This window comes from Mustela lutreola, chromosome 2 (genome assembly GCF_030435805.1).
Source record: "Mustela lutreola isolate mMusLut2 chromosome 2, mMusLut2.pri, whole genome shotgun sequence".
In the NCBI taxonomy this organism is placed as follows: Eukaryota; Metazoa; Chordata; class Mammalia; order Carnivora; family Mustelidae; genus Mustela; species Mustela lutreola.
In genome coordinates, this window is record NC_081291.1 from 30,740,801 (window position 1) to 30,753,816 (window position 13,016).

General features: G+C 41.8%; 1 protein-coding gene across 21 annotated transcripts in view; it reads right to left on the minus strand.

The window, feature by feature from the left end:
- Positions 1-13,016, minus strand: part of CADPS (calcium dependent secretion activator) — a 468,804-nt gene that overhangs the window by 37,618 nt on the left and 418,170 nt on the right. For all 21 annotated transcript variants that reach the window (XM_059161408.1, XM_059161407.1, XM_059161399.1 and 18 more), the window contains 2 exons: positions 8,616-8,648; positions 1,869-1,976 (listed from right to left, as the gene is read on the minus strand). In XM_059161408.1, the coding sequence (XP_059017391.1) occupies positions 1,869-1,976; positions 8,616-8,648 (141 nt within the window). The remainder of the gene's footprint in view (positions 1-1,868; positions 1,977-8,615; positions 8,649-13,016) is intronic.

The window sequence follows — 13,016 nt, forward strand, 5'->3', positions numbered from 1 at the left end:
TAAAGTTTCAGAGAACACCAGGGTGTGTGCACACGGGCTCGCACAGGAATGCAGGTGTGTGCGCACACATACACACACATAAACACACACGCGAACGCGCGAGAGGGGGTCCACACAAAACTGAGAATCAGAAGATACTGATCAAGGGGAAAAAAAAAGGCAACCTAGGCATTGAAAAGAACAATCCACAGGCTTCTTGAAAATTTGTGGTTTGGAATTGAATTCAGCAGAGATGGGCAGAGTATCCACACTCCTAACTGCAGACCAGAGGGTGCTGCCTGTCTCTGTTTTCAATGCCTATTGGATGGGTGACTATGCCCCAGTCATTCTAGGCTCCGTACTTTCCTAAAGGCACGCATGCAGAAAAGGGGGAGAACCCGCTGGTGAGCTTTATGCATGTATGAGGCATTCTCAGTGGATGTGGGTCATGCTAGAAGATGTACACAGGAAGATTATTTGATTCTAATTCATGCCACTTGATATAATGTGATAAAACATTTGACATGAGAGATAAGTTCCATTTTAATCCAAGAGAGGACGGGTGGGAATTAAAAAGTAAGAAGGGTTTTCTCGAGGAAAGGTGATGCAGACGAAAGAGCGATAGTGAGCACAGAAAGGGGATGATTAGAAAAGAAAAAAAGAAAGGCGCCTTTTCAACACACGAGGAAAGCAAATGGGCTGGAAGACAAAGCATATAAAAGTCAGAAGCTGCAGAATCCTCAGCGCTGCCAACAATGAGCTCACTTAGCTATGGAACAAACACACACACACACACACACACAAACTCAATGTAAATTGCTGAACACAATCACAGAAAAAATATAGAAACACGGATTCCATAGTAGACCAAAACATTAATGTTCGGGCTGGCACTAAAAATATATGAAAACCTGGACAGAAGGAGCTCACGCTTCACGAGACAGAAGTAGGCTGCACAGTTAGAGCCACACGGAGACAAGTACGTCAGCTTCCATGCACTCTGGCCGGGTCTACACTGGCAAATTCAGTGGAAACTTGAAGCAAAATATCTGGCTAAATTAGGCAGCCCCATCTGCTTTGGCCTGAGAGAGGCGGGTGGTTTGAGACCAAAGCAGATTCCTTCATTTTTTTTTTTTTTCTTTTTGCCTCAGTGGCTTGCTTTGGAAGTGCAGATGTAGTCACGGTGGAAATAAGATAGCTCAACAACTATTAACCCTCAGAAATCTGCATTTTCTCAAGTTCAGTCTGGGTCTTGCAGCCTGATGTACCTCCTCTGTATACCTGCTTTTTCTCCCCAGTTTTCCAGTGGGTGGGTGGGGAGGGGGCACACCAGTTTCAAGTAACACTGGCTGAGCAACTATAGCACAAGTGTTTGCCAAAACCCAGGGCTAACTAAGCATTTCCAATCTTCCAGAAACTGAATCATCTTTGAAGGGATAACAATGCCACACTTACTCCACATCTGCAAGCTATGGCTGGGGCGAGGGAGGTAGCACTCCCAGGACAGGGAGCTGGTCTCAGCCTCCCTGACAAGAACTCCTCCCTAACCCAAGGCCAGATTGCAAGGAGGAGAACCATGACCAAGAGAGGTCTTTGCCAGTTACAGGAAGCTGCCTCACAAGCTTCGTGCAGAAACGAGGCTGCTTGCTGAGAGGCTGTGCACCGTCCTACGTATCACACAGATTGGGACTGAGACACAGCCACACCAGAGTGGGTTCGGAACAGACACATGACAGATAAGAGCCTAAGGCAGAGGGAAAGGAAAAGATACCGCTTGAATTGGGACCAATCCATTTTCTCAAAATGTGACTTATCCTCCTGTCTCTTATTTTGTCACATTTTGGAGGGTCTCCTCCTTGGTCTGCAAGGAGGAGAAGGCATTTACTTACATCAAATAACCTTTCTATATACATCTCCTCATTGACCTTATCACGAAGGACATCCTGAGAGTGGCGGACGAAAGTCACATAGGCGTCGGCCACGTCCATCCCGGGTTTCTGCAAAGAAACAGGAAAACATGAAAATGGAATTTTCAGACAGTGACTTCCTTGATTACTCATGCATCTTAGTCTCCCCACCCCACCCCACCCCATCCCACCCCACACTGCTTTTGCTGGAATGTGAAGCGATTCACAATATACCATAGAGCTATCCACAGCCTGGACTGGGAAGAACTGGTATTTGAGCCTCCTCCTCTTTCCAGGAATCAAACCTGGCTAAGAAAGGAGTTAAGATTACAGGGTTTTATAGATATTTTTCCTACAATTAATTTTTTTTCCTGGCATATGTACTATAATGGATAAATTGTCACTGAATAACCCAGAGACATTCTCTGGCTTTTCTTTGGATTGAAATCCCCATTTAAGAATACCCAAACATACTCTGTCTTCCACTGTCTGTCCTTAATATAACATTGGAAAGGTGACAGCCTTCCTCGATCTTCTTTTCCTCTTTAAAAAATTGAGAAAATGCTAAGTAAAGAAATTATATTTCGGTGTACACTCCCTCCTACCGAAGCCACATTTTGGGTGGTGGCGGGGGGCGGTGGGAGGAATACTTTAACCTGAGCATGTAGTGAATATTTCCTAATCGGTTTACTCAGAGGAGATGTTCAACCATTTATTTGTCTTTGCTTCTCAGTGCAGCCTTAGGGTCCAAAAATTTTAATAAGTGGGAGGTGGGGAGGAAGAAGGAGGATTTGATTTTTAAATAAATTAGATTTTCTGGAAAGGTAAGCAGGTGGTTCATCCAGAGTTAGTAAATAATCTACTGTAAGAAAATAGTAATAATAAAAAAAGGGACTCGGAACGCACACTGCTTGAGATGTCGTAATCAAAGTTATCTCCAAAGAAACCTATTAAAACACTGTAATATGGGTCATCAGGAGAGCTGCCACAAACCCCTTAAATTTCCACAGTAGACATGTATGTTTGCTAATAACTAAACAAGATTAGTTTTCATTACTGTGATTTACCTTAGATCACAAAGTATCATTTCTCTACCAGACGTGACTGTCAGGCACTGCAAATTGAAGTTAGTTAACACTTCTGTGTAATTTCCAGGGTGAAAATGAGGAAGGTTTGGAAACAGTAGGACTGTATTTTTTTTTTTTTTTTTTTGGTGATACAAAGCAAACAATTATCAAGGAAAGGGCCAATGCTTGGCCCCTGGGATGCTAGTAACATTTCTTAACACCTGCTGAAACAATGACAAGGTATTAATTTGAAAAACAATGAGGACAATCCAAAGCCACAGTAGTCAACTGTTACACTTTCAAGCAATTTTCAGCGAATGGATTGAGCAGGTCCTGTGATGGTCCTATAATTGTTACAGCTTTATGATACGAAACAATAGAGGTTCTCCAATGAGATGTAAGTGATAGATCTCAGTTCTAAACTGGCCCATCACGCCTTCTCTCCCTTGGAACCGCACATCAAAGGGCATTCTCAGCAGGGATGGGGACCCCTACCTGGGTGGACTTGAGAAACTTATTAGTACTGTTTCCATTTCTTCCCTGGTGATTCTTGAGGCAGACAGATATGGCCTTTTCCTGGACATACGCAGCCATTTTAGAGCTAAGATTCAAAGCTCAATTCAGTAGACCTATCAGTATCTTGCAACGTTAGGAACCTACAGTAACGGTTATATTCACCACCCCTCTTTCCACAAAATTTACTGTCATTGAAGGGGCATTTAAGTTTTAAAAACTTATTTTAAAATGTCAGTGTGGTTCATCTCACCTATGTAGTTAAAAATTTCCATGGTTTGCTACCATTTGACTCTGTTTTATTTTTCTTCATCATGCATATCAATATCTGACATTGTACTATGTATTTGCTTATTTGTCTGTCTTCTCATTAGAACATGACTCCATGAATATAAGGGTTCTACTTGATCTATTTTCTAGTGTATCCTTAGCACGCGGAATGAGGCATGGCACACAGTAGGTGCTCAATAAATATGTGCTGAATGCACAAACCCATGAATGAATAAGCCTATTTCCCCACCTCTTTTTTGTAAGCTCTTCAGTCACACTATGTGAATTTTTATTAGATTCCCCCACCAACTGGAACTTGCAAATATATAACTTAAATTTCTCCTGGGTCCAATGGATTAATAATGGCTCTCCAACTTACTTACCTTCAGGGGTTGTTATGACCATCAGTTAAAATAACGTATGTCAAAATGCCTCAAAAGCCATAAATTTGCTATACAAACATGAGCCACTATGATTCCCCTCCCCATCCTGCCCCACAATATTATATGACTTCATAGCCTTACCTATCTCTGGAAGCTACTTTGGAACCAAGAAGAAGAAAGGGGCTTCAGAGAAACCAACATCAAATAAAGAAGACAAAGTCCCTGCATGCCAACATACGTGATTTTCTCATAATAAAGTCCCTAGGCCTCCTCTCACAACCTTCTTCCTTTCTCTCCAGCTTTACAACCAGATCTGACAAGTTTGTTCTCCCTCTGTTGGTGGACCAGGAAGGGGGAAGAGGGTAATTGTTTGAAACACAGGAGTGAGTTGATAACAGTGCTATCACTTTTCCTGATGCCCTGAGCAAACAACAGCCCCAGCCCCTAGATTCCTCAACCACTGGGGGCTGGGACTCTCAAGGGCAAAGGCAAGCTGTCCCGATTCCTCTGTGGGTACAGGGTCACTAGGTGACTATTGGAGAAAGCCAGAATCACTGCGGTGATCCTCTGTCATTGAGGAAAGGTCCAAACAAAATGGTGAAAATACAAACTATTCCCAGACAAACAAGCTAACATACATTTATAGATGGGAAATATTCTCAGCAAACAGCTGATGTTATTAGCTACATTAGCTTTATACCATATTGCTCTCTGAACACAGTGGGGGGAAAAACTCTAGGTGATGATGTTTAGTACCTCACACTGTTTATTTTAAATGTGGCTTCGGCAGGCTGAAGGGAAAGGCTGTGGACTTTAGCAAATATACAACACAAAGCAAGAAGTCTCTGTATAGTTAACTCCATCCACGTGTGGTGGATGAGAAACCACTCTGTGGCTTAGGACAAATAGAATCTTTTAATCCTAGCTTGCCCCTACCAGGTACTTCTGAGCTTGAAAACAAATTTACATTTTCAGTCACCTAAGCAAGCCCTAATTAGAAATGCAAATCTGCTATGTATACCAGAGGGTTAAATATTACCTCTAAGACAAAGAGATAGGCTTTGGGGATTATGCAGTGTTTTGAATGACTGGTAACAGCACTTCTTTCCAGTAGTGTGGATAATTAAGAGACAAATCTCCAATGTAACTAACTACTAGTCCTCACAAGGAACTGACCTAATAAGCCGTGTGCCAAAAACCTCCCAAGGCAACACAGATGAACTTATAGACTGCAGAGCCAGAAACAACTCAGGAGATGATTTTATCCATGGTTGTTAAACATGGCTGCCAATGAAAAGGACCTGGGGAGTTTTAAACAATACTCACTCAGACCCCACACCCCAGAGATTGATTTAATTTGGCAAATAACCTAGCACTAATACTCGTCAAAGCTCCCCAGGTGTTTCCAAGATGTAGCCAAGGTCCAAAGTCACTGAAATTAGTCCCTTGGTTCCCAAACTTGCACTACAGATCAGCTCTTTAGAAAAAGATTTCCAAGCTACCACTGCCCCCCATCCCCCACCACCCGCCCCCGAACTACTGCACTAGAATCTCTGGACACTAGGGGCTGGAAATCTCTATTCAAAAAGGACAAAAACAAACACAAAGTTAGAAACAAAAAACAAAAAAACAAGTACTAATGCTCCCCATTCTGGTGTGAGGACCACTGATTTAAGAGCTGGTATGCGGGGACGCTGGCTCTTCAAAACAGAGAACAGAAACAATGAAACAGAACAAAACAACAAACCTTGATGTGTAGCACCTGCCAATTTCCAGGGTGTAAATATTCCGCCATGGTGGAGAGCTAATGCTACACTAGAGAGTTTCCATCGTCAGACTGCTGGCACTTAAATCCTCAATCTCTGACTTACTAGCCAGGTGATCTTGAGCATGCTGTTAACCTTCCTATGCCTCAATTTCTTCACCTGTGAAGCTGGTACTACCCGCCCCACCCCCATGTAGTTGTTTTGAGAAGTCAATGATTACTATTATTTAGGATAAAGTAAACAATAGACATACAGTGTATTACATACTATTATTTTCTATAAAATTGCTTATTTACTAAAACACAATATTCTCACTATAATACTACTGGTATAAAAATACATGTTAACTTAATTTTAAATTTAACCTTTGTCCTTAGCCATAATGATTGGTGAAATCATGGGTTTGATGTACTAACCACATTTTTTTCTAATACTCACTAGATAACTACTCAATTATCCTAAGAAAGATGTTTGTGTACTAAAATCATCTTGCAGATGGCATCGTGTTTAAGGGGAATTGTTTAACTCTCAGCTCTGCCACTTACCAACCGTGGGACCCTGAGCAAGTTAACAACGCTATGCCTCCATTTTCTCATCTTTAAAGTGAGGCTGTTGTAGAAATTAAATGTAACATGCTTAGAAGAGCAATTAGCATGCAGTGAATCCTTTATATAAAGGATTTGGTTGCAATTGCGATTATGATTATTGTACCATATATCAAACTGGTAAATATACCACATATTGGAACAAGCCTCATCATTTTTTTCTGTCTCCCTAGAGGGTGTAAACTCTGCTGATGCATTTTTGTTCCCTTTCCTGTAGAGGTACAGTCCATTTTTTTTTCCTTACAATAAATCTAAAACTGGTGAGTAGGAATGAGGTCGTACCACACAAAATTGCTGATATTTGATTTTTTTTATGTCCCCCAAATAAGTGGACCTCCCCCAATAATTTCAGTTGATAGTAATGATTGCCAGATCAAGTTTCTCCATCTATTTGGGTCTTGCCTACTGGGCATCTGTTCAGACCTCGTTGGTGAGCTCTCCCCTCCACTTGGAGGTCTACAGAAAACGACTTCAGCCACCAGACCCTTGGGTTGGGAGCCTGGAATTTCAATTTCTGTTACTGCTGAAGACTAGTACAGGACAGGGCTACCATCAGCAAAGTCATCCTCCCTCCCTACTCCCAGCTGTGCAATACGGTGTGGGCTCCCCCTTCCCCCACTCATGGGCCCCCTATTGCTAAATGTCTAGTGAGGGTCAGGTATGGTGCTGAGAGTCCCATATAAACATGTCATTTCATCTGTACAGCAAACCCGTGACTTGGATATTATTACCTCTATTTTAAGGATGGAGAAACATGCCCAGAGAATTTGAGTAGTTTGCTCCCTGTGAGCTGAAAGTTCATACTTTGGGGCTTGGGAAAAGAAATTACTTAATGCCTCTCCTTGCTGCAGTTATATGAGAGTTTTTTCTCTTCTCCATTATAAAGACTATCTACATGAAGGAGTCTGAAGTCCCTCGATGAGAAGTATTATATAAATTCAAAGCATAATTATTGATTGTACATTCTTTCATTAAACAAACAAAATATATGCTAATGCTAAATTCACTCCAATTTTCCATTTTGCCATCCTTTGAGAAATAAGCCAATAAACCATTACACACTTAGCTTCCTGGGGAAATGAATTTAAATGTTAATATAAATCCTTTTAGAAAAAAACAAATTTTAACAAATAAGTATTTGAACAAGGAAGGTACTTAACCACGTTCAGAATGAGAAACGTTCAGTTCAAGACCCTTGGTGGCTGTTGAGATAAGCTCTCTAAATTTAATATTTTATAATAGACTCACACCTCTTTTGTTAGAAATGGAGAAACAGAATCATTTTCTTTTCCCCTTTATTGGAATATATTTAAATCTCTCCAATTTTATTTTGCTAATAGGCAGGGCAAAGTCTGTCTATAAATGTATCCTGACTTATCACAGGTAATCCCACACTCCAGCATTCATGTGTAGTACTTAACCTCAATTTAAATGTAAATTTTGGGCAACCACAAGTGCTTTATCTGTGAACTTTGAGAGCTCTCTTCATTAATGAGGTCTGCACTAATTATAAGCAGTTTTGTAAGGTTTCCTTAAAACAATTGCAGAACTGACCCCAAAATGAACAAATTCAGAATTTATTTGTTTAAAAAAAAAATACTGGCAACCTTGTGCAAATTTCTAGCTCCCAGCTATTCCCAAGGTGTGCATGCAGAGGAGAGGTGGGCAGGATGATAACAGAATGACTGTATCAGAAAAACCAAGGAAAATGAAATTAAAGGCAACAGGGTTTACCCTCAAATAGGATCTTTCTTCTTGATGAAAGAAACCATACTCTCTCCTCATCTGAAAAAAGTTTTACCATGAAATCTTCTTTTTTTTTTTTTTAAATTTAAGATTTATTTATTTATTTATTAGACAGAGATCACAAGCAGGCAGAGAGAGAGGAGGAAAAAGGCTTCCTGCTGAGCAGACAGCCCGATGTGGGACTCCATCCTAGGACTCCCGGATCCTGACCTGAGCCGAAGGCAGAGGCTTAACCCACTGAGCCACCCAGGTGCCCTACCGTGAAATATTCTTCACTTCTCTCTTTCTGGTGATTCAAGTCAGCAACTAATGAAAACAGTGCCATTAAATTTCTCATGAAAGCAAAAATCCCCCACAAAAACAATTTTCAAATACTCACAGGTACATCCACATATTTGGAAGCGGCCTTTACCTACGGAGGAAAGAGAGGGCAGGAGTAAGGCTGGTGTTCATGCTTCATGGTCCACAGCTCTGGGCTGTGTGTCATCATCAGTTAACACAGTAGGCTGGCCACTCGGAGCTGACCAAGAAACATAGAAAGATACTAAAAATAAAATGTGATGGTTATTTTCTTCCCCAAGCCATAGCCACTGCTTTGGATAGAAAGAGAGAAAAGAGAGGGAGAGAGAAAGGGAAGAAAGGAAGGAAAGAAAAGAAAAGAGAGAAAGAAGAGAAGGAAAATAAAGAAAATGAGCAAATATTTACTGATTGGGATCCCGTGGCTGGTGCGGGAGTTTTGTATTTTTTCTGTCCTTTAAAAAGGAGAAAAGTGACTCTGGTTAAACCCAAACTGATTAGTAGAGGCTTGCTAGTATGGAAAAGCAACTAAGGTTGCTTTGGCTTCTTGTACCTAGTGTCTTTTTGTCATTTGGCCACAAGATTGTCCTAATGGAATCTTTGGGTTTCAGCAAAGCATCTGCAAGGGGAGAGGATGTGGTGAATGGGTGTCTTTCACCCAGAGGGTGATAGGTATCTGTGGAGGGGTTGGGAGGGTACCAGGGCCTTTTAAAGCCCAGCCCCTGCTATTGTGCCTTCTGGTTTGCTTTTAAAAAAGATTTTATTTATTTATTTGAAAGAGAGAGAGAGCATGCATGAGCAGGTGGAAGGGTGAGGGAGAAGTGGACTCACCGCTGAGCAGGGAGCCTGACATAGGGCTTGGTCCCAGGATCCTGAGACCATGACCTGAGTTGAAGACAGAAGCTCAAGTGACTGAGCCACCCAGGTGCCCCTGTTTCCTGGTTTTAAATACTAAAAACCTCAGATGAAAAGTGCAGAAAGTAGTTATGAAATTTATTTTCAGGTTTTGGGGAGAGAGTGTCATGTTTGAGAGTATGAGGTTCGATGTCAGATCTGGGTTCCAATCCAAGCTCTATGACTTACAGGCTGCGTGACCTTGGGTAAGCTACTTCAGCATTCTGAGTCTCAGTTATCTCATCAGCAAAATGCAGCCCTAGTAGATACCTATTTCAGCTGGGTCATCTGAAGGTTAGTGCACATAAAGTTCTAGAACAGCATAGGCACCGACCAAATGGCTGCTAAGACCATCAATTCATAAGCAAATGTGGGAGGGCTCTGTGTGCTGGGCTACATCAATGAAGAGCTGGCTTTGAGGAATAACACCTATGGGAGTATGTCTGCTCTTCTTTGTTTCATTTGGACCCAGGTCATGTTACTCTAGGCACAGGTGAGACCAACGAGCTATATTTGGGGTCAGAGAGGGTTTTTAGTCTTACTGGAAACTGCAAAGACTGCAAGGCACAGGTCACATTTCACACCACAGGTAGGCTTCTTCTTGCCCTTTGGGTGAGACCAATATCAGGAATCACAGCTTCTACCCACATGTCTCCTAAGAAAGGATCTAGGAGAGCATTTCCCCTTATTGCTCTTTTTTTCCAAAGCTACTTTTCACAATACCAACTCCCAAGTAAGAGAAACCAGTGAACCAATGGTGGGGATTGGGGGGCGCAAGAGCCTGGGATTAAGCATCCAAAATTCTGTTAAGTGGCAGAACTAGTTGACCCTCAAGTCCATCAGGTTCCATAGCTTTGGTTTCTAGAATAGGGTGTAATTTTGGGTACTTCACAGGTCTGAGGCCTGACCTAATGAAAAAAAGCATATGAGAAAGTGCTTCATAAACTTTAAAAGGCTGACCACACATATCACACAATTAATTATTGAGAGGGCAATGCATCCAAACATCTGGAATCATCACCAGCACCCAAGATAATTCCTAGATTCTCCTGTTATAGATTCTCTTAGACCCCTCCACTTTTTCTTTGCAACACTGATTGTAACTGTAATTTAGTAATTTTGTACAATGTCTGTATCCCACAGAATGTCATGTCTTGCTCACAGCTGTCTCCCCAGCTGTGTACAAATATCATATTTGGTACCTGGTTTAAAAAGGGCACCCAGGAAAAACGGGCAGAAGAGAAAGAAAGTGACCAGTGATGGCTTCAGGGTGGTTGAAAATTAAGCAAGGGAATGGCCAGATTGAGAAGCCATTCATGAGTCAATGGGAAAGCCGATATTCTGAAAGCTGACCTCTTGCAAAGGCTGGTGGGCAAAAGGAGAAGGCCCACACTGGGCCATTAAAGGGATATCAGGAAAGCTTTCCAGATTTCACACAATTAACATTTCTACTAAATGAGTCCCAACACCAAATCTTTCCTGTCCATTCCAGATGCAGAATTTAGTTTGGGCAAGAAGGTGGCTTTCCATTCTTTCAAGTCTCCCTCACTTACAATATCTAACATTTATATGATGTTTTTTGCTTTGCAAAGCACATTCATTACAGTTCTTCTTGAAGCCACCCAGCAAAATGGGGGCTATGAAGCATATCTATTTACAAATGAGAACACTAAACCCCACAGCATTTAAGAATTCATTTGCTCATGAGCTAGGCCAGAAGGCAGAGAAGGCAGGACTCAAATGTGGTCTCCTGAGCTCCTATATTTCCTTTGGGACTCCTGACCTCCTCCCTCATGACAGAAATGTATAAGAGGAATTCAAACATCAGTGATTGTTGGGGCAGGTGCTGGTAAAATAATTCTTCTCGACTAGAAACTGCCTCCTTGTTCTGTGGAGTCAGTGCTTGGCAGTTGGTAAGAGTTTTGCTACAGCTGAAATGATCAACCTTTAAACACGCCTACTCTCCATTTACCACTAACATGCAGTTTCAATTCAGAGAATGACACCAGTCAAGTTCTATTCCTTTCAAGGCAGTTTGGGAAGATCAGGCAAGCTCTATGTCATGAATGAAAAACCATACACTTGACTACATCCAGCAGCCTTCTGTTTCTCACCGGATAACTGCAGACTTGTATTCTCTCTTAGTGATTTTCCTCCTATCCCATAGTAACAGGGGAAAAATAGCTCGGAGTGAAATGTGGTCCCACTTTTGTTTAGAAAAATGTGGTGTATCACTTTTGGTTCTGGCCACTGAACTTTATGGAGATTAATGATGAGGTTATAGGAGCGTCTTCTTCTTTTTTTTTTTTTTAAAAGATTTTATTTGTTTATTTGACAGACAGAGATCACACGTAGGCAGAGAGGCAGGCAGAGAGAGAGAGAGGGAAGCAGGCTCCCTGCTGAGCAGAGAGCCCCATGCGGGACTCGATCCCAGGACCCTGAGATCATAACCCGAGCCGAAGGCAGCAGCTTAACCCACTGAGCCACCCAGGCGCCCAGGAGCGTCTTCTTATAAGGAAAATGACAACAGAGAGATCTTGCCTAGAAAATGAAATGTTCGTTTGGTATTAATTAAGGAGATTCCATGTGGAAAGACTGAGCTTTTTCATGGAATCAGGATGGATGAGTTGAATGAAGGGCACCACGAGAAGGTTCAAACAGCTCTCTCAGTCCATCCAGGCACTGGTCATCTCTGATGGTTGAGGAGCTCAAGCAGGAGCTCTGTGGAGAGCTCTGGATGTGAGCCTTCTCTGGGTGACAATGTTACCTCCAAGGCTGCTTCATCTTCTGACTCTAGTCTCCTTAAGTGGTGAGAAGCTTCCATCAGTTCTGTCTTTTGAGAATAGACGTTGAGATATAGCATAGTGAATAAATTTGCAAAGCCAGCATCAGAACTCTGGTTCCTGAACTCATTCCTGCCTACCGTCAACTGTGCTGCCTTTAAATATCACATTTATTTTCAGTATCCATAGGATATGTTTTTTGCCAGCTATATTCTCAGAGGAAGGACCAGATCCTCCCAACCCATGAGGGCTTCAGAATTATTGCCAAGGGTCAGAAAAATTCAAGTGCACGACAGACACTGTCTTTAGATCAAATCAGTAACAGGCCCTATGGTCTACACTGGATGCTTTTCCATTATATATAGATGTTATTTTAATGAATAAAACACCCATTTCTTTAAAGGTACTACCTATATTACAGAATTTTGTCATTATGTATGTTTTCCCATCAGTGCTCTCAGAAGTGTGTGTGCGTGCACGTGTGTGCTAGATTCTTTTCTTTTTTTAACTTTAAATGAAATCCTCCTAGTGAAGTGGCTAAGATGAGCTCCGCATTGGTGGGATTAGAAGTCTGGCTTTGCCATTTTCTAGCTTGGTGACTTTGAACAGGTTACTGAACCTCTCTGAGCCTCCTCTGCAGATGGGATGATCATAATCTTACTCAAAGGGATACTGCAAGGACTGAATGAGATAACCCATCTAACTGTATAGGACAGTACTGGCACAGGGTAAAAGCTGCTTAAGGTAACTTTACCTCATGGTTACTGGAAATACTGGCTTATTGGTGTAAATGAAGTACATGCTCC